This window comes from Arachis duranensis, chromosome 3, assembly GCF_000817695.3.
Source record: "Arachis duranensis cultivar V14167 chromosome 3, aradu.V14167.gnm2.J7QH, whole genome shotgun sequence".
NCBI lineage: Eukaryota > Viridiplantae > Streptophyta > Magnoliopsida > Fabales > Fabaceae > Arachis > Arachis duranensis.
Window position 1 is genome coordinate 2,259,431 of NC_029774.3, and position 26,863 is coordinate 2,286,293.

The window sequence follows — 26,863 nt, forward strand, 5'->3', positions numbered from 1 at the left end:
ATTCACCCTCCAGGTTCAGGTTCGTAATTCCCTATGCTTGTACTCTATCTTCTATCTTGCGTTTTTGTTTTCTTAAGAAAAAATAAAATCATTTTAAACGTTATTTGTTTAGTTAGGAATCATCTTCCCCTTCGCACTTCGGAAGTGCTCGATTTTTTTGTGGTCAACTGTGAATTCGTCGAATTCAGTTGAACTTCAACTGGAATTGGTTCTGCGTAATTTCCAACCTCATGATGATGCTGGTAATTTAGTTAATTAATAGCAGCTTATGTATTTATTTATAAATTTCTCTTTTAAGATTCGGACCAAATTATTATTTTAGCTAGGCGTGGCACATGCATAAGAGTAATGGATTTTAGTGTTTTGAAGAGATGAATGAATTTATAGTTTAAAATTTGAGCTTAATAAATTCGTTGAGCATAATAGATCGCTTTAAAGTAAAGCAAACCATGATAATAACTGATAATAACTTATTGAACTAAAGGAACTTGATGTGGATTGAGTTCAAGGCAAGAAAAATTATATGAGCTTGGTTTCTCGCTTAGCTGAACCTTCCTTGCATCAGCTCCGTCGTTTCCAACCTTATATTATTACTTATTTCATGAGTAGAGAGATATGACTATGACAATTTGTATGGTATTGCAACATGATGAGGTTGCACTTAGTTGAAATGGATTTTGAGTTTGAGTTTTGCTTGGGAGCATTTAATGGAGGAATAGGAGTTATGCATTTATAAAACATTGTGCATGGAGATTTTTATCCTTGGACTTGCTATGAGATGAAACTTTGCGGCTTCTCTTTCGTGATGACTGCTGCGTACATGGATTATTTCAATTAGTGTCTTTGATAGATATGGAGTGGACAGGGATTAAGGTGAACTTATTTATGTCATTTTCTTCCCTGTACTTTTTCTGTTGATTTTAACTGCTTAGTTAAAGAGGGGTATCTTATCTATTTTTTTGTTTCAATTAAATTTCTTCTTTTATTAAAGAAGAACGAGAAAATTATTTGCGATTAATACTTACCATAATAAGAAATTGAGTTGCAAGTAAAGCTTTTGACACGATAGATTATTTAAAAAGACATTAAAGTAAATGTAAGTCATATACTAAAAATTCCTAGGTATGGCTAAATGGAAATTAGTGTTCTGGCACACAGAAAGGAGTATAGGAAAATCGGCAAGCAAGGACATGTTTACTTGTTGCAGATACCAAAGAATAGAGTGAAGCCCATGTTTTGTCAACTATAGATGGTTCTTTAATTGTTTTGGGATTATTTTCCTTTTTCTTTTAAGGGAAAGAAGAGCTTGTATTATTTGCTTGGTTATTTTCCGTCATTAGGTCTGCGGAAGCCAAACCATGGTTATTATATGGGTGGCGAATTAATAAATATAAGTAAGAGTTATTTCATTTTGTACAATCTTTTTATTTGAAAGGAAAAGAAGAATAAGTATTCTCATTATTTGCTTGGTTAGGAAATCTAGAGAGGACACCAATCAGATGCATGGCCCTCGGGTCTGTTTCACTAGAAATAAAAATATAAAATAAATATATGACTGCTTACTCTGCAGAAACTGTATTCTACATGGATGATGATTAAATTCATGGGCACCATATATAACTAGTATCTCATAGAGGGAGAAAGATGGCAGCAGCGCCCTGCTGAATCTTATTATTGGCAAAAATTTTTGTTATTATAAAATATTTTTCTAATTTCTCCTCCCACTAGATGATACCACTATGGTGACTTGCTCAAATTTATAATAACCTTACATAAATTCAGAAAAGTAAAAAATGAGTGGAGTAAAAAAAATTTATAGTAACCTTACATTAACCAGGAAAGTGTTATGGGAAGGTATATTTTGCTGGCTTCTTCTTGAAGGAGTGGTAATGATTTGACACAAAATGTCCCATAATATATCTGTAGTCTTCTTAAATACACATATCACTGTATGTAATGAGATCGGAATTTGCTACAAGTACATGTGTTTAGTGATATTAGTATCTATTGAAGTGGGTACAGATGTTAAACCTTGACACAACCCCTCTGCCAAACACCCCCCCCCTCTGCCCAAAAAAAAAAACTTTTTGTGGGACTTTTATATGAGAGGGTCATGAAGTGAAGAGCTGAATTCTGTGATTAAAAGCCATGTAGTAGTGGATCAGTAAATCTTTTCTTTTAGAGAATTAGTTGAAACTTTGTAAAGTGCATAGTAGTTTTAAGGCGTTGTTTTCTTAAGCAATATTTAGGCAAGTCATGTTTCATGCTCCAAAATGCTATAAGTTTGAAGCTTAATCTTCAATTTCAGGACAACAAGAAGTGTGTATCTGAAGTCTTCTAGAAGGGAAGATATTTTTGTGCCAATGGCTGTACAAGATAATGCAATTAAAAGGTGCTCAAATGCTTGTGGTTTGAACTCATGTTTTCCATTTGAAATAATGGCTTTGAGATAAACGAGTTACCTCTTGTTACGAAGTCAATGTTTGTAATTCTCTTATGCTTGTGCTATAAACCTGTGTGTACATTATTTAAATTCATTTTGCTAACATACCTTTATAATGATTTTCAAGAATGAGGATTGATAAGGAAGAACCATCTCGGAGTAATGCACAGGCAAGTGTCAACTATTTAAATATTACTTGGACCATTATACTCTCTTTAGCTTCCAATCAACCTTTTCAGTGGCTGGAAAATGAATTGTTCTATTTATTTGCTCGAACAGGCAATAAACTTGATATCGGCAGTAAAAGAATTGCATGAGCTTCACTCTCAGGATCTATATAAATTTTTAAGGGATGCAGAGAGCTTTACTATTCATTACCCTACCAAAAAAGGATTGCTGCTTAAGGTTATCTCTTGCTCAACATTTGATTTATATTATTTTTTATTAAATATAAGGTTTATTTTTGTCTAACTGTGTTTCTCTACAGATTGATATGGACAAGCTTGCAAGTTCTCTTCCATTGCACCTAACTGCAGTGCTAATCTCATCTAGCAGAGATAAAGCCATGTTTAGATACGTGTTATGTGGTATTCGTCTGTTGCATTCCTTGTGTGATTTAGCCCCCCGACTTCCTAAACTTGATCAGGTTACACCCTTATTAACATTTGCTGCATTTTTCTTCCTGTTGTAAGTGTGCGCGCGTGTGTGTGTACGTGCACAAACTTGTTTTCTAGTGCAACAAAGGCATGACATCTAAAGGTTGAAGAATACTCTTGTAATTCATAAAGGATCTTAAGTACATACACTGTGTACCTAGCAATTGGCTTTGTGTTAGGATACCCTAATCTAAATGGAGTCATAATATCTTTTCATTTCTCCTTACGAGTCTAAACAATATGTTCTATATGTTGACCACATGAGACATATAAATATAGCTTTAGCAGAGTTAATATCTACTCTTCTATTCATAATGCTTCTTCACTGAAAGATGATTGTGGTACCCAATTTATATTGCAAGTAATATCAGCCTAAGTACTAAGTACTAATCCTTTGATTGTGGAATTTGATTTCTGTTTTTGGAATATCATTGCAGATTTTCCTTGATGATATCAGAGTGTTGGAACAACTAATTGATTTGGTTTTCTACACACTTATTGTTCTTAGTGGCTACAGACAGGTTTTCTTCAGTTCTTATTTCTACTGTCTAATCTTTTCTATTCATCTATTGTCAATCTTTATTGAGATTTGTGTTTGTACTACAGGAAGGCCATGCTTTTAGTCATATGTTCCTTTTGCATTCAACTCTTGTAGCATGCAACTTACATCTACTAACAGGGTTTATATCGCCACAATCACAAGACATTGTTCATGTATTGCTTGCACACCCAAAGGTACAATATCACTTCCATCATATGTTTTAGTTGTTCGGATTAAAATTGCTATTCTGTTAGTGTCCATTGGACACATGTTTAGACGGGGACTAATATAATTTGTAACTGATTTTTAGAACCTTTTTTTTCCCTGCAAATACTGAAAAATGGTTTTTTTTACTAAGTCTTAGATATATCCAAACAGAACTTCTGTTCAGAACAATTTAAAAAATTATTTTGGTATAAAAAATCAACAATTTCTTCCTAAACCCACAAAATACTTAATGGCAATTTAAGTAGCATTTATTTCAATCCAATTTTTCATGCATCGAGAACCATTTTCCAGTCAGTTATATTCTATTTTGTATAAAATATTAAAATCTCTATTTCTCATGATATCTTACAAAATTCAAATAAATTTTTTGGTCAATACATTTAGGTTATGGTTAATTAGGAACCCTTTTGTGACAGGTTGACATATTTATGGATGCGGCTTTTGGATCAGTTCGCATGATTGTTAGATATCTTGAGGTTACACTGATAGCTATCTATAAACACTTTTCCGAGGAGTCAAATCTAACAGCTGAACAAGCAGTTTATCATCTCTGTCAGCAGTGTGAGGCTTCTCTGCAATTTCTCCAGTCCTTGTGCCAACAGAAATTGTTTAAGGAGCGCCTGCTTAAAAATAAGGTTTTTACAAACTAGCCTAGTACTGTAAATCTTACTTTTTTAATGGCTAAGCAATCTACAAACTAAAGTTAAATGGGGAGATGTTGGAGTTTACGGCGCAAAAGACTTCATTTTACAAACTTGCTACTTGAGACGTAGCTACACGAAAGATGCTTGATGTCATTATGCTGATTAATGGAATGAATTACACATTGTTTTATACGTACATATATGAACTGCATGTGTTTTTCATTTCAGGAACTATGTAGAAGGGGCAGCATTCTTTTTCTGGCTCGATCCATCTTGAAGTTAAACGTTCAACCATCCTTTACATCTCGGATTGTGGCTGCCATTTCGAGGCTAAAAGCTAAAGTACTATCTATTGTGAGTCCAGTGGCAAAATCTGTCATAGATCCCTGCTTTTGAATATAATCTACATAATTTCTGCATACTAGAGGGTGAGCATTGGCACAAAAGCACCTTCATGCTTGGTTAGAGTCATGTAAACAGCCTGTTGTCATGTGGATAAGGCTGTTTAAAGTTGACCATCCCTGTTGTAGGCCTTGTGCAATGGCAACCTCCTCCTCCTTCTGCTGCTTCTTCAATTTTTGCATACTTTTTATTAATAATAATGTCACAATTTTCTTTATGCAGCTGTTGAGCTTGTGTGAAGCAGAAAACCTTTCTTTTCTTGATGAAGTTGCCAGCTCTTCACATTGTTTAGATTTGGCTAAATCAATTGCATCCGAGGTTGTTTTCCAATTGATTTCTTATAATGCAAACCTGTTGAAGATATAGGGATCCAAATTGTTTGTGCAATTGCTGATTACTATTGGATCAAATTCAACTTATTGCCTGAAACTAATGAATTTGGATTATATCAACGTTTTTGGAATTCTACCTCTCCCATCAAATATAATATAATATGAGGGTGTGTTGCTCATAGTCCAAGGTTGGATCTGAGTGTTGTACAAATAAAATACCTAGGATTATTAAGTAGAAGTATGATTTCTTCAGAAAATCTTTAAATTGATATTCGTGCTATGACAGTCTTCAGAATTTTTGCCTTTTAACGATTCAAACTTTTGTATGTTAGACCTACCTGTCTTGAACATTGCATTTCTTATGCATTAACCATGTGCATGTATTTCCTTTCAGGATCTTGCTGTTAATATTGCTCTCATAATGTAGGTTTTTGATTTGTTGAAGAATGCTTTTGGAAAAGATCCTAGGCATCCCATTAATACCGACAGAAGTTACCCAATGGGGTTTTTACAACTCAATGCAATGCGTCTGGCTGACATCTTATCTGATGATTCAAACTTCCGGTCTTACATGACAGCTTGTTTCGTAAGTTACCATTATCAGTTTTTCCCCACCATCTAATAGTACTTTCTTTAATGTAGAATTCACTTCCATTACGAGGCTGAGATAATCTGAGATAATCTATGAGGGTGGTGACTTCTGTTTTATTGTAAAGTTGCTCACAAATATTCATGAGAAAGTGACCAACTCTTAAGGGAAATTTGCCACTTTGTTGTAGTTAACATGTATAATTTATATTTTTTGCATTTTCTTTGATTTTTGTCAAATTTGCTTCTGCTTATGGAATTTGATTATGTTCTTTTTGTGTGATTTCGTTCCAGACTAAAGTTCTTACGGCAATAATTTCACTCTCCCATGGAGATTTTTTATCTTGTTGGTGTTCTTCTAATCTCCCTGGGACAGAAGAGGATGCAACTCTTGAATATGATATATATGCCTCAGTTGGATGGATTCTGGATCTGAGTAATCAGCATCAAACAATTTTGGGATTGAACCTAATCCATAACAGCATGCCTTGTGCTTCTTATGCACATCATAGGACATCATTATTTGTCAAAGTCATTGCGAACCTTCATTGTTTTGTACCCAACATATGTGAAGGTCGGTTCTTTGCCAATGTTCTGCATATTTTAGTATAATTTTGTCTTATCTATGCACAGCTACTTACATCATTCATCTTTTTCTTTCTTTTTTTAACTCTAAACAGAACAGGAGAGGAACCTTTTTGTTCTCAAGGTCCAAGAATGCTTGCAAATGGATCTATCTGGCCTTCTTCCTGGGTTTTCTTTAACTTCTGGTTCTCGTAAAGCTGCAGCTGTTAACAGGAATCTCCGTAATGATTATTCTGAAATACTTTTCTTGGAATTATTATTATTATGAGCAATACTGTGCTGCTTTCTCACTAGTAACTTTTCTTTTTCATAGGCTCATTGTTAAGTCATGCAGAATCTTTGGTTCCAAACTTTTTAAATGAGGAGGATCTTCATCTTCTAAGGTCACTTTCTCCCTTGATTAATTCTATTTTTATGTTGATATATTAGCTTTGTATAGGATGACTCATGCATGTCAGGGAAGTAGATATCCGGGGACAAAATAGCAAAATCCAATTCTTATTTTCTTTCAACAATATATGTTCAGTTCTTTTTTTTCTCCTTAACTAAATAAAAAATGGTTGTAAAATTTTAAATAATTGCATAAGAAGGGTTACAGCTTTGTTTTTGTGGTTTGTGTGTGCACGTGCATGCTCAAAAATTATATATTTTAAATTGTTTACAGGGTGTTCATTGGCGAACTACAATCCCTAACTACTACTCCTCTTGGGGGAAATCAGGGTCAGGTAAGTCTCTATCTACTAATATGTGCTATTAATATTGTTTGTTTCTGATATATTAATACCTTTTCTTCTATTATGCTGGAGAAATTCAGGATAGCAAAATTGAGGGTTCACTATCTTGGGATAAGTTTGTTCAGGATAGCAAAACTGAGGAGTCATTATCTTGGAATAAGTTTCCTAAACACAACAACGATCGTTATCAGGTATGGGCAAGTTTTTTTTTTTTCCCCGTAAACACCCAACTGCACTTTGTGATGACTCTTATAGCTACTTGTTTTTAGAATATTCATGATTTATTGTGCTGAAGAAAATGCAGATAAAATTGATCCTAATTTAGAAATAGGCAATTCCTTTAAATGTCGTCAATTCTAAATTCTCAACTTGGATTATGTACTTGCACCATTTAGCTTGTCATCAACACAATGAATTTAACAGTGAAGTTTGATTTCCTGTAGGATGCTCTGAGTACTGGGGGAGGCTCATCACCTTTACTAAAAGAACGTGCTAAACTTAACAAGAGTGGTAACCTGAAGGAGGGAGTGTCAGAGAATTCTGCATTCCCAGGCATAGACCAGCAGAATAACAGAGATGAAAACACAAATCAAAGTGATAACTTGACTAGGCAAAATCAAGAAGATAAAGCTACATCTGGGAAAAGTGTATCAGGTGCAAGAGATGTGGATAAGGATGCTCAGAATGCTGAAACGAGTGGTTCAGATTCTAGTTCTGCCAAAAGAAAGAATACTGTTGTTCATATGGATAGCGAACACTCAAAATCAATTGAGCCTCATAAAAAAGTTGGGGTTGGAGAAAGCGCAGAGGATGAAAAGGTTGAAACTGTACAGAGGAGAAAACGAAAGCGAACTATAATGAATGATAAACAGGTGATGTTGATTGAGAGGGCACTCTTGGATGAGCCTGATATGCAGCGAAATGCTGCTTCACTTCAATCATGGGCTGATAAATTAAGTCTTCATGTATGTGAGATGCAGCAAAACTAATTATTAGTATTTGTTTAACACATTTTTCTTCTCTAACATTTCCTGCATTATGTTTTCCAGGGTTCTGAGGTTTCGTCTTCTCAGCTTAAAAATTGGTGAGGCATAGCTCAATATATTTGTTTTAGAGATTAGAATTTATTTGCATTTTCTGGGATATTAATAAAATTATTTTTACGTATTGATTTATCATGGAATTTCATGGTTATGATATCAGGTTGAACAATCGAAAAGCTAGGCTAGCCCGCACAGCTAAGGATGTCAAAGCAGCAGATGGAGACAATCAAGTCGTGGACAAGCAAAGAGGGTCGATGCTGGGAACCCATGATTTGCCCGACAATCATGGGGATGCATCCAATGCCGGAAGAGATCTTCTAACTCTTGCAAGAATAGCTTCCGGTGATAATTCTGAGCCTTCACTAGCCGAAGCTGCCGAAAGTGGTCATCCAGAATCCGTCCGCTGCAATGTGGGTCAGTATGTTGTGCTTGTAGATGCGCGAGGAGATGAGATTGGCAAAGGAAAGGTAGTTCAGGTGCGTGGTAAATGGAATGGAAAGAGTTTGGATGAATTACAAACTTATGTTGTGGATATTAGTGAGCTTAAAGCTGAAAAAGGGTTGCGGCTTCCATATCCATCAGAAGCAACAGGCACCACATTTGCAGATGCTGAAACAAAGTTAGGCGCCATGAAAGTGTTATGGAATTCACGCAGAATTTTTCCAGAGCGCACTGAATGAGAATGAGTTCAATTCAGTGACTGATCTTTTGCTTCTAGCTTTAAGTTTGTGCACATGACCTTGTATGAATTTGCTAATGTAAGAGGGTAGGGTTTAAATGGTAAAAATGTTAGCAAGGAAGGGTAGTTTACTAATGTCAAGATGAGAATGATCATCAGTCTTGTACAAGTTTATCAAAAGCTTCGTTGCAATTGACAATGTGCAGAATAATAGTAGGATTTTGATATTTGAATTTATTACTTTCCAAATTAGGAATTAGTATGTTACCATTTTTTTTTTTTACCGAAAATAGGGAGATTCGAACCCGCAACCTTTAAGTGAGTATAGGGAGACTATGTCATTTGAACCATAGCTTGTTGGGTTTTTTTTATCAAAGATAGGAAGACCTAAACTCATGACCTCTAAATGAGTATGGAGAGACTATGTTATTTGAATTATAGCTCATTAGCATGTTATCATTTTTTTTAATCTGAATTTAATGTCACGTAAATATAATCAGCATATCAATGATGTCATTATTTCTGAGCAAATTGATGCTGCACATTTGTGCCGCCAATTGAAGTAAACACAAATACTAATAATGATTCGGATTTGTTAGGTAGATAATGATTTTTGTGAACAATGGGCTCTATAATTAATTCAATAAAGTAAAAAAATACTTCACCCTAAATTATCTCCTAAACCCTTACATTAAGATAACTATCCGCATATCTAGTGAATTGAACATCAAACTATTGTTAACTGTGCATGAGTAAACCGAATCAAAAGGAATAACCACCAAACAACTAAGAATCAACATAATCATCTGCATACCTATTGAATTAAACATCCAATATATCCATTGTTCACATTGTTTAGAATTCTCATTATCTCCCTATACTTTAAAATATGAATAAGTATAGGTAGACAATGAGAATACTAAATAATATGAACAATAGATATATCGGATGTTCAATTCAATAGGTATGCAGATGATTATGTTTATTATTTTTAATTGGATGGTTATTTCTTTTGATTCGATTTACTCATGCACAGTTAACAATAGCTGGATGTTCAATTCATTAGGTGTACAGATGATTATTATAATGTTAAGGTTTATGAGATAATTTAGGGATGAAGTATTTTTTTATTTTATTAGATCAATTCTAAATACGATTATTCACATTATTTACAAAAATTATTGTCTACTAAATAAAACCCTTTCACAAGTTTATATTCCTATGGAAATCAAATAAGCATCTATATAACAATATTATCATTAGGCTGAATTTCTGATGATGCAGATTAGACTTTGGAGATCTACATTTTTTTTTTTTATTTTGTCCATAGAGATTATATTAATTTTATTTTTTAACATAACGAAACGGTTATCCTGGGCCTGGATCCTCGCTGTTGGCCCATAATATAAATGGGCTCGACCCGTTCTCACTGCCTAGGTTCCTGAACGGAAAAAAGACCAGGAGAGGGACATTATGGTAATTTCGCTTATAGCTATTGGAGTCATATATAAGACTCCCGAAACCCTAGTGTAAGCTTCTTCCTCAGCCTCTGTAACGCGCAGGTTTGTGAATCTCTCCACCAAAAACCCTAATGGCTCCGGCTAAAGGTACATTCATTCATCTCCGTTTTCAATCTTTCTTCTCTTCTCTTCAATTCTCAATTTCCATTTCTCAGTTCAATTCTCATCTCTTCTCTTTTCCTTCTTTTTTTTGTTGCTGCAGTTGATAATTCGAAGAAGAATGATCCGAAGGCGCAGGCATTGAAAACCGCGAAGGCGGTGAAATCAGGTTCTACATTCAAGAAGAAGGCGAAGAAGATCAGAACAAAGGTTACGTTCCACCGACCGAAGACACTGAAGAAGGATAGGAACCCTAAGTACCCTCGCATCAGTGCGCCGCCGAGGAACAAGCTCGACCATTACCAGATCCTCAAGTACCCTCTCACTACCGAATCAGCCATGAAGAAAATCGAGGACAACAATACTCTCGTCTTCATCGTTGACCTGCGCGCTGATAAGAAGAAGATCAAGGATGCCGTGAAGAAGATGTATGATATTCAGGCCAAGAAGGTCAACACCTTGATCAGGTCAGATTTTTGAATATTTTGTTCAGTGGTTATTTGATTTTTTTTTAGTTTGATATTACTCGTTTATGCTTGTTTGATACTGCTACGAATTTGTTAGTAATTAGAAGCAAAAATGGTTTTAGTGTCACTTTTAATCACTGAAATTGTAAGATTAAGTGAGGTACATGTTGGACTCTTTAGTCTTAGAAAATGATGCATGTTATAATTTGTATGATAAGGACTATCTTGACATACTAGAATATGATGTTGCACTCTCAACCAATCATTTATCCTCCTATGTATTATGTTTTGCTAAGAGTTTAATTTACATGCATAGTCTATTACGTCTTTCTACTATACTATGTGTACACCAAAATCACCCACCAAAGTCGGCAACCATTATAAAATACATGTTACAAATACACATTGAAAATAAATTAAATCACACATGTATTTATACACAAATACATTTGTGGCTGATTTTAGTAGTTAATTTTGGTGTACAAGTAGCATATTTGTACATCTTATACTGCCTCAGAGACAAAAGAAGATAACTTCTACATCCACTATATTGGGAATAACCATTTCTATTACATATCACCTGTCATTTTTTGCACCAATATTACCTCGAAATTAAAGTAGCTAGTTAGTTCTAGGGTCAATATTTTATAGTGACAATCCATTTTAGTTTAAATACATTATGGATTATGGATACTAAATTTATCTTATGTTATGGACCTTAATCTATAATTTTCTAAAATCAAGTTTTTTTTTTTTCTGGATTCATTCCAAGATCTAGCACCTGTTTCTTTTATCATCCCTTTGATTTTTGGTTCTACTGATTTGAGGGTCTGTTCACAAAGCACTGTTTGAAAATATCGCACTTGACATTGTCTGTTATTTCAGCTTGTCTGGCCAGAATATAGGTATTCTTTGAAGTTTAAATAGTTTGAGAAAGCCCATTTAGAGTGTGATTTACTATATTAGGATTCCAATATGGCCATGTATGGTGCAATTTCTGACTCTGAAATGTTGTGCTGCAGGCCTGATGGCACCAAGAAAGCATATGTTAGGTTGACGCCAGATTATGATGCATTGGACGTAGCTAACAAGATTGGGATCATTTAAATTGGTGCTTGACTTCACCATTGTCGATTTGCTATTTTTATATTTTAGGTAGTTTGTGGTTATTGTTGACGGGAACATTTGAAAGAAGGGTAAGTTCTGTATTTTCTTCTTTGTTATTTGGTGTCTTTTGCTGTAATTGACACTGAGCAATCCTAGTGTTTCAATTTTGACTGAGGAATTATTTAAATTGATTAAAATGAGCATCTCCTCATCCTCTATTTTTGGTGATTCTACGATTCCTTGTATATCAAGATTTATATTCACACCAACGTCGTTTGGCTCAGCAGCTTATAAACAGCCGAAAGTTCAACTTATTTGTAAAGCAGCCATTATTATGAATATACTTCTGGCACCGAAAATACTGCCAGATGGGTAGTTCAAATTGCACTTGTTTTGGTCATATGTTCGTCTTTATTGAAAGTCGCTGTTAATTTTGACAAAATGTCACGTTAACATCATTTGTTGATTTACCAGTACACCATTTTCTTCAAATGAATAATAATCTATTGTTATTAAATAGGATATGGACATACTAAGGTGATGAATAAGTGACAATTTACTCTCGACACTTTTGAGAGATGCAAAATTGGCTGCTACTGCAATTCATAATCTTATACTGTACTTGCACTCTGCTTGAAACACAAAAGTACAACAAACATTTGATGTTCTTCCTAGATCCTATGTATACATGTTACCACATTAACCTATGCTTTAAACAGAACTAACTCCTACGTATGACGTTGGCTTTCCATTGCCAGTTGGGTAGAAAATGTGCATCCCCAATCAAAGTATGCCTTAGGACATAACAGAGAGAGAGGTTCTACAGAGAGGACAACTTGAATGAGACCGAAACCACGCACCGAACATGGAAGCCATGGGAGCAACTTGGAAGATGTTTCAACCACTCCCCTTCTTCGAACTCTCCAAGACAAATGGCACAGTCTGTGTTAATCTGCTTGTGTTCTCCTCCTTCATTTACCTTGAACTGGTGCATTGGAAGAGAGCGAACAGCAGAAGATTCCAAACCACTGTTTCGAAACTGTGGAGAAGAAGGATCTTCAATATCTAATTCATCTCCATGTCCCCTATGAGCATGGTTCCTAGATCTCATCACGCATTTTAATACATGTAGGAGAAGATTCCGTATCCAGAAGTAAACCAGTGGAGATAAAAAAAACAAAATTGAGAAAATTAGGAAAGAAGTGGCTTCAGGTTCTGCAGGTTCAGAAGACATCTGTGTTTATCAGATTAATGAAAGTGAAGCTACAGAGTTTCAAACTATAACCAAAGCGTAAATATGAGCATCTAAGGACGGTTGTGGATAAAACCGAGGAGTGTAGATTCATATTGCTGATTAAGAAGCAATGGTCTTTGATTATATCATAATTAAATACTAATTAGTATTGTGTTTGTGACAGGCACAAGGGTGTTTCTGTTGTTAACAATAAACAAAATTTAGCATCCAAAGACATTATTTTTGGTAAACAGAACACAAAAAAGGAACCTTTTTTAAACTAAAACCAAAATCTATTGCCAATAATCAAATGCAAGATATGACATTTACATTGATTGCTGTTAACTTCATTTACATAGTGGAAAAATTAGGACTCTGGGAATGAAACTCTCAAAAATAGAAATTAATTAAGCTCATTGATGCCTTTGCCTTTTCCTTGAAGGAATTTGGAACCTAACACTAGGACTTGATGAACTCAATTGCCGTGCATTGTTCCATGATGATGATGATGATCCAGCAGTGCCATCAAAGTTGAGCATAAAAGCCGAACACGCCGATAGAGGATTCGAAGAACACACTAAGGATTGTGATGATGGAAGGAGCTTTGGCTGCAGCAATAAAGAATTCCCATGTTCTACAAAGGAATTAGAATTGACAGAATAATCCTCATTGATGGTTAAGTGTGGAACATTGATTTGTTGCAATGGTGGAGGGTTTCTCCAATTAGGAAGTGGCCCTGCAAGGAGAAGGGTATGAAGCAATGGACCAGATTCTTGCACAGCTTCAAGGAGCTTACCCTTTTGAGGCAAGACTCTACCTTTGGCAAGAAAATCAATAATCTCAGCAGCAGGATCATGTTTTGAGAAATTCCTGTCTTGAACTTGAACCATGTTCTGATATAGATAATGCCCCATGTTGTTGTTGTTGTTGGAAGAATCAACAACTACATTGTTGATGTTTGAGAATTCAGGAGAAGATACAGTGTCAAAGAAAGGAGAATCTAGTGAATCATGTGACACACTCTTGGATTCTGTGATGCTTGAATAAGAATAATTGTTATTGTTGGCATCAAATGGCATGAAATTGTTAATTACTTTCTGTAGTTGAAACTTTGCTTCATCCCTCTCTTGGTATGCCATGTTCAACATATTCAAGAGTTCCAACTTCACATTCTTCAAGATTTCAATTTCATGTTTTGCATCCTCAAGCTTCTGCCTCAATTCTTCATCTCTCTGAAAAAAAAAAACAAAAATCAGAAACTGGGTCAATTCTTACTTATGTAAAATACTCATTGACTCTTGAAAAATAAGAACTTTGATATAAACACAATGCTGATATTTTGGCTGAGAATGAAACGTAAATTACGGGTTGGAATTTAAGGCGAATATTAAGGGAATGGAGATAGAGTAAACTATAACAAACAAAAGATAGAGAAAGTGATTTTGTTTTAGGGAAGATTCCAAGATCAATGTCATGATTTTGATGCTTTTCTCAGACATTAAAGTGAGATTTGACACACTAGCTTTTTATTTTTTGGTTTTGTCAAAGATTCTTATTAGGAAAGAACAAATTAAACAACACATATAACCATGTAGTATATATATATATAACCTATAATTAATTGAATACAATGTTTTACGGAAAAAAGATGAAAATCCTTCCTTGGTAAATAAGGAAACAAATATGGACATTAATAAAGGACAAATTTTCCAGAACTAAAGAAAAGGGGTAGAAAATAAAATAAAAATATGGTCAACTATGAAATTATGGAGCATATATCATGTTTGAAAATGGGCCCTGTGAAAATGTAATAATGCACAGAAAAATAAAAATATCTTCACTGAGAGACAGAACGTTCAACACAACAAACAAACAATGAAAAGAAGATGTATAAAGAAGGGAAAAGCAATATTCAAGGACTAATTAATCCTTCTTTTCTTTCCAGAAAATTTTAACATATGATCAATAGATTGAAGGAGATAAATTAAATGCAACATACACTATATACTATATGTATTAAACAGAAAATATATAACTCTCAATATTTTGAATTTAAGTATTGAACAAGAATTAAGAGAGAGAGAGAGAGAGAGAGAGAGAGAGAGAGAGAGAGAGAGAAAGAAAGAAACAATGTGAAACACCGCACCTGTTGGCAAATCAATGCCGAATAATACACGTCTTCCATTGTTGTTAATTTGAAATTAAAGCTTCTAAGAGAGTAGAAGCTAGAAACTGATGAAGCAGGAAGGAGAAGGAGAGGGAGAACGATTAAAATATAGTCTATTCTCTCTTTTATATATAGGAGGAAGAGATGGAGAATGATGATGATCATTGCACCAAAAACACCAATAAGTATGTTATTATTTATTTATTATTATTAGTATTCTTGAGGGGTAAAGGAGAGGAGCTATCTGAATTAATGTTTTAATTAATGCGGTACTCTTTTTTTTCAATTAAATCCAAACTTGTTATTATTGGTATCATGTAAATTAATTAGGGAGGGATGTAATTTTGTTAAATGAGTCTAATTTTTGTTTGTAATAATTAATTAATATGTATTAATATAAATTTTAGGTTACTTGTTATACAAGTCAATACTTTTAAGGTTATATTTAAGCACAATCGTCCAATCAAAAATTATAGTTTATATTAGTTTAGTTTTAGTTTAAGTTTCTGTCTCTAAAAAAAATCATTGTCTTGTAAAATTTTTTTTTGAGAAAATAACATTGTCTTAGGAGGAACACAAAAGTTATTTTTTGTTGAGTTCAAACTTCAAACACTTTAACTTTTATTTTCAGTCATTTTTATTTTGTTTTTGAATCAACAACAGCTGAAGTACTCTTTCTATAAACCTGGGTGTTTCTGCTTCACATTTTGTTCTTTTCCTAGACACCCTTTGGCGAAAGGTTTTACTTTTTGTGGTAAAGAAAATTTTTTTATTTTTATAGTTGTTACAATAAGATCTCAATCCTACTTATTTTTGAGAATAACACATAAAAAAATGTATATCCAAATCTTTTAGCCTCGCCAACAGCTCATCATTTAATTTTTATTTTCTTACAGCTGTTGATTTTTTTTTATTTTCAATTACAACTAATTTCGATTAATACACACGCTTGGAGGTTATTAGCTTAGTCATTATTATATTGTTAGCCCTTGCCTTTCTTCTCTTTTCTTTTTTACTTTACAATATCATAAAAAAAACCTTTTCATATTCAATTAGAAGAGCAATATTAAAATTCTATCTATGAATTATTAGTGATATAATTATTTACTTAAATTTTAAAGTATGTGATTTTATAATATAATATTAATTTTTTTAAAAGATCTAAAATTCGATTTTTAATATTCTAAAAAATTTACATTTCAAACCAAAAATAGTGTTATATATAATCATTTATGTGTTTTAAACTTAAAAAATTCTCTTGTATGATAATAAATTATATCTTTTTTTATCAGTTTAAACTTTTACCGTAAATGATTTTATTCAAAAAATACTGAAAACAATTGAAAATTGAGTAACTTGGTATAGCTTTTACCTACATTCATTTACATTGTTTGAAGACATAAATTATGGCAGATAAAAAGAAAAAAAAAAAGCTTTTTGTCACCACATTTATAAGTGTTAAAACATAGATGTTGGGAACTAAATTGGGTTGGTTTAGTAGTTAGCTCACTAGTCCGCTTAAGCAAGTGTCGGAGGTTTGAATCCCGTCTTGTGCATGCAGCAAACCATTGACCAACGACAAACCCTTAAATGGAATTCAGTACCGCGACGGATTAGTCATTGATCTGTCAAATTGGAGAAAACTGTGGAAAAAAAAAAAAACATAGATGTTGGACACAATTTTTAACATTATCTTGCAACTGCCACACTACCATACCCTATACTATAGTATACTATATTATAGTATACTAGATTGAGATGTGTTTGAAGCCTGTACTATCCGATAAAACTGAAGGCTATATAATAGTTGACTTGCCATCCATGCCCTTAATTAATTTCTCTATAGCTGCCATTATTTTGCATTTCAATCATTTGCCCCTTTCACGTTTTTATACAAGTTTAGGAACATGGCAGGAGGAAGCAGGATACCACCTCTTTAATTATGTCCCCATATTTATGCCTTTCTTTTTTTTAGATAAAATTTTATTTAAAAATTAACATGATATATTTTTGCTAATTTCAGAGACATAATTAATATAATTTGAATTTCATAAATTATTTTAATACACACAGTTTATATGAAGTATTATTCTAGAGTTTATTTCCAATAATATATTTTTATGCATATAAGATAAAATTTATATTCAACATTTATTTAAACGAACGAATGAATTAACACTCAATTAATTGATTTAGTTTATTGATGTTAAGAATGTATTTAAAAAAAAAGGCTTTTTTTTATCTTTGAAGAGAAAAGAAAGTAACCCACAATAAATTTATTACTTTTAAAATTGATTTTCTGCCGAAATAAGAAATAAAAAGAAGTTCACACAATAGACAAATTAAATAATAAGTCTTTCTTATTAAAGCAACTAAACAAGAGAAAGCAAAACTTCACTTCCCTGATCACTTACTACAATAATTAATTATTATGTAATTAGCTTAGATTGTGCCATCCAATAATTAAAAACTTTGTTAGTGCTCCTCTCATAATAAATATTTTTTTTTGGTAAATATTATTAGTATTTTAATTTAGTTTTTGTTTGTTTTGAAGGAGGAAACGTACAAAGCCGCACAAGCTAATGGATGCAACATAACAACAAAGCTTTGAATACGACAAAAGTTGCTGAAATTAATTATCATTGAAAAAGTCATTAACACCTTAATACGATGTATCTAGCACTATATGTAGCTGCATCAACAACACATGCACATGCATTTGTGTTCGTGTTTGTGTAATGTTTGTTCACATAATAATAATAATAATCTTTATTGTTTTGCTTTGTCGTCATTTATATGCACCTCCAAAAAGTTGACTAAGCAAATGAATTTAATTTTAATGTATGCAGTGTATGAAGAGTTTTACAACGCTCTCATTTAATTAAATTTACATTTTTAGATAAATTTTTAAGTTATATATTTAGAAATTAGTTATTTTTATTAATATAATAATAAAAAATTAATTATTTGTGTAAGGAGATATAAACCTTGTTTTATATATGTATTAATTTATTAATTTGAGATAGACTCCTAAATAAAATTTGGATAATTTTAAAAGTTGGACGAATATTTCAGCAAAAAATGATGAAAAAAAAGTGGTGGTTCATTGAATTCTTTACTGTTATTTGGATAATTTGATTAAAAAAGAATGACAGAATTTTTAAAAATCAAGCTTTAAGTGTGATAGAGGTCCTTTAACTTTTTTGATAAATGGTTTGGTATGGTAAATTCTTTGGTTGTTGATGACAATATTAAAGATGACTAGAATTGATATAAACTTTGAGCTGTCAGCTGTTGTTTGTTAGTGTTTTGTTTATTTTAACGCTCCATTTTATTGTATTAAACTCTCTTTACTTTTAAATTAATTTTTGACTTGTCAAATTAAGAAAGACTATAAAGAAAAAAAAAAAGTAGAAGTTAGATTCACATTTGTGTAGGTATAATTAATTACAGAAAGCCTCTATATACTGAGATTGATTACATTATTAATTTATGGATTATGCATGTTTGATATATACGGACGAGATGACTGTGATTAATTCAAGCAATGTAATTAGATCAAATAATTTAATTAATTGAGCTGTAACATAATATTTTTCTTGTTTGACAAAGCAGTTTTCAATTACTATGAATTTATAAGACCACGTTTGATGAGAAATTTGTAGCTATATATGTAGCTTAATTATTTTGACAAATTAGCTTACAAATTAAATCCTACGTATACAGACTATGAAATCGGTGTGCTGCGGCGTTATTTTTGACACTTGAGATTCAAATTAAAAGGCAATTATATATTTATATCCATTCCTAAGAGCTTAGATTATGGAGTTGAGTTCTTATTTTAGATAATGTTTGTGGAATGAAATGCACATGGAGACAGCAGATTGATTCATGTGCAGCATCCAAGGTTGAGACGCGTCCATCACCAACTTCACTTCTCTACTTCTTCCTACTAATCACTAATGTATGCATGTTCACACTTCACATCTCACTTTCAAATGTAAACAGGGACATCAACTCTAGACTATAGTTCAGGGGTGGCACTTAGTTTAAGTCCCTTAAACTTTCAACTTTTATATCTATATATTTTTCATTTTTAATAGATATAATTATTTATGTATTTTTATCTGTTAATTCAATTTTATTAATTCAAAAAGTTCATAAAAACTTTTAAGATAAAAAAGAGTCTAAAATTCAATCTTCATTATTGTAACATATGCAATGCATTGCAATATAATGCAACTTAGCTTGTGGTTTGTTACAAGTAAATGCATGGAGAATTAGGGATCTCGTTCTATGCATCATTTATATACTATCAATACTGCTATCTTATCAACAATATTTTTACCAATTTCTACTGACTTTTGTTTATGGTTATATTTAATAGAAATATTTTTGTGGATGTGTCTAATAAAAATGTTTCTTTTATAGTTGTGTCATAGAAGTGTCTTTATAAATGTATTTTCTAGATGTGTCTTCTTATACATGTGTTTAAAATATAGTAATTAATTATTATTGACAATAAATTGGCACGTAGTATATTAGTATCCTATACTTTTCTATATACTATATATGCACATATATGTCATTAATTAATGAATTATTGTATTTATAAAATAGTATTCAAATTTTTAATATTTATCTAAGTGACCGGATGAATTAACCACTCAACCAACTCAGTTGGTTGGAGTTGGTTATACATAATCGGATGAGACTTAGCCAGGTTTATTTTCCATACATCAATTATTATAGGCTTATCTAACTAATTAGTTCCTGGTGTTGATATTTATTTAAAAGTTCAACAACAACAGTAGATTTTTTGTTTTTATTTTTCTAGGATCCTAGAATAAGATATTATACGATAACGGGATAATAACCAGACAATGTAAATAAGTGGCCAAAAAGCAATGCAAAAATGAACCCTTTAAATTTTTTTTTTTCAACTTTAGAACAAAACTATAATGATTACATAGAAATGAAAGGCACAAAGGCTCCTATCTATTGCAGAAAGGGAGACAAGCTGGTGAATGAGTTGGTGTTTATTAGTTATGTGTGAATGTGTGATGCCCCCCACATGAAAACAAACCGAATCTACTCAAAACTTTAATCCTTCCTTTTTAGATAAATAGTAACTTAGGTCAAATAATGTTCAAAGTAATTTCAATTTGCAATGATTTTAGTTAGATGCTTCCTTGAGAATATAAAAGAGTATTGTAGCCAAACTATAACATCACATGCAATTGCCTTATTCTTATGTTTTTGTTTCTTGTTGATTGGAATATTAAAGGGATCGTAGTCTAAAAGTGTAACGCTCCAATAATAATTATAATTACTTCCAAGATGCATGACTTTTTTTTTTAAATTAAAATGAAAATTTGGCAAGGTTGTGAATAGGTGAAAATGAAATTATTTAACAAAGAAGAAGAAGAAATCCGAAGGTACAAAAATGATGGAGAGAGTTAGAATGCAAGTACAAAGTGTAAATCATGTCGCTCAGCGTTTGAATATACACTTTTTGCCAACACATATGCTTACTAATAATTATGCTTTACTTTGAAGTTTGTTCATGACTTCATCATGTATATATATATGCCAAGGATTCTGGATTTCTAATACTTGTTCCTCAGGTAAATATTGAAATTAAAATTAAATCACCATGCCAAAAATAAATATGTTCTCTTTAAATTAATTTATTTTGTTGGAACTGAAAAATAATGCATGTTAGGCCCCTATATTTGTTTTTGGTCAACACTAAGTTGGGTTGAAACTTTAGGGCTTATATTTGGCCCATAAAACAGAGATTTGATTGAGTAGGCCCATATTTCAGACTCCCCTATAACAACTAAAACCTTAAATTTTAGGCCCATTTAAACATGGACTGGATCAACATTGCAATGATGGAACCTTCTGAAGTTTTTGCTTCTGAAGTACTGAAATTTCGACCCTTAAAAAAAGAGAAAAACTATGTCCAAAAACACAGAAAAAGAAAAGAAAAGAAAATGTATTGAACTCTATTCTTTTATTTTTCTTCTCAGAACCTCCTTCGAGAAAAATAGTATAGTCTTAAGTTCACTTTGCACTAATAAATTTTTTAACACCCAAAAAAAAAAAGTGATGAATTCTTGTTATAAAGTTCTCTAGATTCATCACTTTCAAATCCATGACAATAATCAAATACTACCTTGGTGTATCATGGTACCAATACACTCCTATCATCACAATTCACAAGTCACAGCACATACAACATCACTATCAAATTCCAAAATCCAGTTATTTCTAAATTCGTTATTTTGCATTGTTTCTCTGTTATCACACCAAAAGAGATGTCAACTTGGTTTAGATTATCCCCCCCTTTAAGCCGTCCATAATTAAATTAATGAAGCCGATAAGTTTAAATATTAAGACATTTTTGTAGGGCTAGGAACCAGGGGGTATATAATAGGACAACTATTTTTAAAAATTTGAAAAATACTTGTGGATCCATCATATTTGAGGACATACATTTAAATAGTACTTGGTAGCTATATTAGTGGTTCAGATTCAATCCATAAACTTAGGTATTATTATTTTAATGTAAAATTAGTAGCAGTCGTAACTAGCTTTATGCATGATTTTATATTTATATGCTTATACATTCAAATAAATCCAACCCACTATGTTCCACCTTCTCCCAAAGCTACCTACTTATTTTTCAATTTTATCTAACAACTCACTTTAGCAATTAGCTAATACTATAGTGAATAGTGACATAATGCTTAATTAGGCTAAGTCTAATCTTAGAAAGAAAAAAAATTGTTGCTATTTAGTACAAGAACGAGGTAACAAAATTTATAACAAAAATTACATGTAACTAATGTAGCATAGTTATCATCGTGAATTTGTTTGTCCCTTCCAAACACAATGAAAATGACAATTATTATACATCATATATAATAGAAAAAATAACAAAGTCAGTTTTGTATGCAGAAAGTAATATTTTAAGAATTAATTTTTGCAAAATCTTTACAAAATTATATTGCAAAAAAAAGTAAATCAATATAGAATAAAGTGACAAATAAACTCATAAAAAATTATATTTTGAACAGATTAACTCTCAAAAAAATATTAATAAAACTTTTTAGAATAATAGATATAAATATATTATTTTTAAATTAATCTCTATAATTAGAATAAAAAATCTTAATTTAAACTAACTAAATTATGTTTATTATCTTAAAAACTTTTATTAATATTTTTTTAAAAAAATTAATTTATTCGAAATATAAATATTCTGAATTTATTTGTGACTTTACTCGTGAATATATAAATTTGGGTCCAAATGGTAATGAAAGGCCCCACTAATCACGAGTCAGTCATCGGTCGGTGATCCAGCCTCCATAGCATCACATCACACCGTCCACGTGGCATCACCAGAACAAACCGGAGGCCCCGACATTTTTCTTTTCAACCATTTTTTCCTTGTGCCTTTTTGCTCTTCAACTTCGACAACGTTACATACACCAAATATTCAAATTCTAAGTGCTATATATACAACTAGTTTAGGAGCAATATCGCATCAAGAAGCTTATTAGCAACCTAAGGTAACATTTAATTAAATAAAAAAATGCCGATTTCTAGAATCGCCATTGGAAATGCTTCAGAGTTCAGCCAAGCTGATGCACTTAAGGCTGCGCTTGCAGAGTTCATCTCCATGCTTATCTTTGTCTTTGCTGGGGAAGGCTCTGGCATGGCTTATAGTAAGCTCTAACAATCTTCACATAAATAATATTACAAGTGTTTCCTAATAAATTTTAGAAAAAAAAAAGACATAAATAGTTATATTTTTAATTTAGATTTTTTTTAATGGTTAACAAAATATCAAATTCTAAATTTTCAATTATAATAATTTTGTTGGTGGAAACTTACGTGCAGCCAACTTTACCTGAAATTAATAACTAAGAGTTATTAGATGAAAATTTAGTCAAATCAATCAAACTATTTAACAACTTGACGTGAAGTTGACTGCACCTGAGTTTTGACTAATTCTAATACTAATTTAATGGGTGGATGTTTGCACTTTTCGTGGCGGTTTCCGTCGGTGCTAACATCTCCGGTGGCCATGTCAACCCTGCCGTCACATTTGGCGCCTTTGTCGGTGGCCACATTACCCTCCTTAGAAGCATTTTGTACTGGATTGCTCAGTTGCTTGGCTCCATTGTTGCTTGCTTGCTCCTTAAATTCGCCACTGGTGGATTGGTAAGAAGAAAACTGTTATTTGATAAAAAGTGCATTGGTTATTGGATAACTAAATTTAAGGAAACCTTTTATTCATGTTATTGCAGGAAACATCTGCATTTGCACTTTCATCTGGGGTTGGAGCAGCAAATGCATTAGTTTTTGAGATAGTGATGACTTTTGGGTTGGTGTACACGGTTTATGCAACTGCAGTGGACCCAAAGAAGGGTGACATTGGAATAATTGCACCAATTGCAATTGGCTTCATTGTTGGTGCAAACATCTTGGCTGGTGGTGCCTTTGATGGTGCATCCATGAACCCAGCAGTGTCATTTGGGCCTGCTGTAGTTAGCTGGACCTGGGCCAACCATTGGGTCTATTGGGTTGGCCCATTTATTGGTGCAGGAATTGCTGCACTTGTCTATGAGCTTTTCTTCATCAACCAAAACACTCATGAGCAGCTTCCAACCACAGATTATTGAAAGACCTGAACTCCTGATGAAGGGTAAAACAGTAAAACCACACACTTGAGTTTATTTTTTAAAAAGTGTGGTGGATGCTTTGTTTGGCTTCCCATATATGGGTGTTTGATCTCTGTTGTTTTTGTTTGTACCTTGTAATATTTCCTTTTTCTCAAGATGTTGTTGATTCCTGTTTACTACTTTGCAATGTTCTGTAAGAAAATATCAATTTAGTCAAACTCTACACTATTTACATATGATCAACTTAAAGAGAAAAACCATTAATCTTGATACTAAAATCATTGGATAAAAACCATTAATCTTGACACTAAAATCTGTAGTTTAACAAGCAACAACATACACATTCTTCCAAAGGAGTGAACTAGTTTGAACAAGCTAACTTTCAAAGCTATTTTATTGAATATGTCAATAACTCAATATGAATCCACAAAAGGTAGAAATCAGCAGAGTTTACAGAACTACACATTCTCTAGCATGCAAGAACTGCATTAGCTAGTATCATTACAATGTCAGTAAGTCAGAAAAAGAATCGTATATGCAAATACAAATCAGTGTCTGCAGCGCCCCCATTAAAGAAAGTTATTATCTCAGCTTGATTGAAACTAAACTATGTGTGTATATCAGTATATGGAACTAATAATACATATTCAGAAGTTCAACAAGGTGTCAATAACAACCAAGATCAATGGCTCCTCACGCTCTTTTCTTATCTTGGAACTTAAAAGAGTTTTGAACGTCGCTGCTTGAACAAATGCAGATAAAGTTTGAGCCAAAGGAATGGAAAAATGATAAGTACAACCTGATTCAAAGAAATGGATCATAAATTAACACTTCACGAAGATAATTACGAACAAAATATATTTAGCAAGGAATAAGTCAGGCCATTTATCATATAACCACTTTCTAATTTCTATTTAATGCAAATTAAAGTACCAGCTCCATTTAGAGTAGATAATTCTTGACATATCTAAACAAATGAAAAACATACCTTTAAAAAATCACAGTGGCTAAATGGGAGGCCTGAAAATGCAGAAAGTAACGTACAGGAGAGGAGAAGACAGCCGCAGTGTCACTAAGCCACCACGCAGGTTACTTCGGTGAGAGCTCAGAGCAGAAGGATAGTCGAGAGTAAGAGAAAGCACTTAGGTTCTCCCACTAAAGTATAATAATAAATTGCTTGACAATAAAGAAATACACATTTTGACCGATCTCACGTTAAGGTGGAAGAATCACTCAATGCAATTTACACTGCATCACTACCTCTTTCTTCTAGTTTCAACCGTCATCACCACTTCCTCCTTCTAATCACTTCTTTCACATCCTTTTATTTCATTAATAGAATTGTCTTCATCTCCTAATCCTTCTATTCCCAATAATGTTTTTTCTTGAAAATTTAGCAAGGTTATATTTCTCACCTCTTTTGTTACCATCACCGCCACCACCACTACCATCACCAAAAATGACTTTTCAATGCTAATAATTTGTGATTGCGATGCACGCAAGACTTCTAAGAATCATTCTTTTATCGCTGTACAAATGGAGAGCTATGCAAGCAGCAGCACAGGAGCAATAATTCCAAATCCACCTGTGCCATAACTAAAGTGATAAACGAACTTACAAGATTCACGGTGGGACATGATTTTGAATTTGTTGAGACAGAAGCTTTAGTGGACACTGGAAGTGCTATAGTGTGGGGACTCAATAAATCCCCACAAAAACTTCTAACTTGCAAAAATACAAGTTCCTTATTGTAATGATCCACAGTGTAACTGCCTAGGTATTGATTGCAAATTATACATACTTGAAAGTGTCCATTGAAACAAGAATATATTTGGGAGGTACATTTACAGAAGACTTTCTTTTGAGTGACAAAGTTTGGATTAAAACAATAGGCACGGATACTCTCTTAGAACTAGAAAAAATCATCTTTGGTTATAACTATTGGATTGTACAATTGGGCCGAACCAGGTCCTTTTTCGTCAAACAGCTTGGTATAGAAAGATTTTCATATTTCATTTCTTCCGTAGGAAAAACAAGTATCTTAAGATTTGGTTTGCATAAAATAGAGTTCCCTAGCACGTTTCACCCTCTTATCATGGCGTCATCCATTTTATTACATTAATGTTAAGCGTATTACCATGGAGAATGAAGAGAACTTTTCAATTGAAACTTTAAAAAGAATTATATTGTAAACACCGTCACTAAATTCATCCCTCTCTTGGTATGCCATGTTCAACATATTCAAGAGAGATTCCTACAGTGAAATTTCACTTTTTTCCAAATGTCACTGCATTTAGACTCAAATCAAGTTTTTTACATGAGAGAATTTGGATGTGTTTAGCTTTCATGAAGATAGTTGAGAAAGATATTACCTCAATCTTTGGTAATTGTAATTAAGGTTGTATATTAAATAGTATTATAAAAGTTATAATATATAATTATTTAAATTTAATATGTATTTTATCTTATTAATTAAGTATTTTTTTTAGGTACCCTTAGGTACTCTTTTAGTACTCTTAAGTACTTTGTGTATATAGATTGTTAGAATATATTTATGTTTATTAGGATAAAAGTGTCTAACACTCTTGTATAACAAAGATAACGAGATAGTCACCAAAAAAAGATAACGAGATATTTTATTTTTCAACTATGCTCTTGTATATAATTAAAAATATAACTATTTAAAAAAAAATATACA

The 26,863-nt window shown here is 32.5% G+C and overlaps 3 protein-coding genes and 1 pseudogene across 6 annotated transcripts; 3 read left to right on the forward strand and 1 right to left on the reverse strand.

Moving 5' to 3' along the window:
* On the forward strand, positions 1 to 9,127 carry LOC107476884 (nodulin homeobox). 3 transcript variants are annotated; one of them, XM_016096820.3, is made up of 20 exons: positions 1 to 19; positions 117 to 242; positions 2,309 to 2,392; positions 2,571 to 2,613; positions 2,723 to 2,848; positions 2,931 to 3,089; positions 3,537 to 3,620; positions 3,706 to 3,834; positions 4,285 to 4,503; positions 4,741 to 4,866; positions 5,137 to 5,232; positions 5,674 to 5,832; positions 6,129 to 6,408; positions 6,515 to 6,640; positions 6,733 to 6,802; positions 7,084 to 7,144; positions 7,234 to 7,344; positions 7,597 to 8,118; positions 8,203 to 8,237; positions 8,357 to 9,127. In XM_016096820.3, exons 3-20 carry the CDS (start codon positions 2,364 to 2,366, stop codon positions 8,874 to 8,876), a joined length of 2,895 nt encoding a protein of 964 aa, XP_015952306.1. In that variant the 5' UTR covers positions 1 to 19; positions 117 to 242; positions 2,309 to 2,363; the 3' UTR covers positions 8,877 to 9,127. The 3 variants fall into 3 exon arrangements, with proteins under 3 accessions (XP_015952306.1, XP_052114864.1, XP_052114863.1); XM_052258904.1 differs by lacking the exon at positions 117 to 242 and having other exon boundaries at positions 7 to 19; XM_052258903.1 differs by lacking the exon at positions 1 to 19 and having other exon boundaries at positions 63 to 242.
* Positions 9,128 to 10,394: 1,267 nt separating this feature from the next.
* Positions 10,395 to 12,299, forward strand: LOC107476883 (60S ribosomal protein L23a). The gene is made up of 3 exons (XM_016096817.3): positions 10,395 to 10,482; positions 10,598 to 10,961; positions 11,984 to 12,299. Exons 1-3 carry the CDS (start codon positions 10,467 to 10,469, stop codon positions 12,066 to 12,068), a joined length of 465 nt encoding a protein of 154 aa, XP_015952303.1. The 5' UTR covers positions 10,395 to 10,466; the 3' UTR covers positions 12,069 to 12,299.
* Positions 12,300 to 13,588: 1,289 nt separating this feature from the next.
* Positions 13,589 to 15,544, reverse strand: LOC107476879 (uncharacterized). Its single transcript, XM_016096815.3, has 2 exons — positions 15,449 to 15,544; positions 13,589 to 14,534 (listed from the first exon to the last, which is right to left on the reverse strand). The coding sequence occupies exons 1-2, from the start codon at positions 15,485 to 15,487 to the stop codon at positions 13,716 to 13,718; spliced, it is 858 nt and encodes a 285-aa protein (XP_015952301.1). The 5' UTR covers positions 15,488 to 15,544; the 3' UTR covers positions 13,589 to 13,715.
* A 7,475-nt stretch (positions 15,545 to 23,019) lies between these two features.
* LOC107476881 (aquaporin TIP1-2-like) lies at positions 23,020 to 24,383 on the forward strand (annotated as a pseudogene). The gene is made up of 3 exons (XR_001589720.3): positions 23,020 to 23,242; positions 23,467 to 23,704; positions 23,791 to 24,383. The product of XR_001589720.3 is annotated as an aquaporin TIP1-2-like (transcript).
* Positions 24,384 to 26,863: the final 2,480 nt, after the last annotated feature.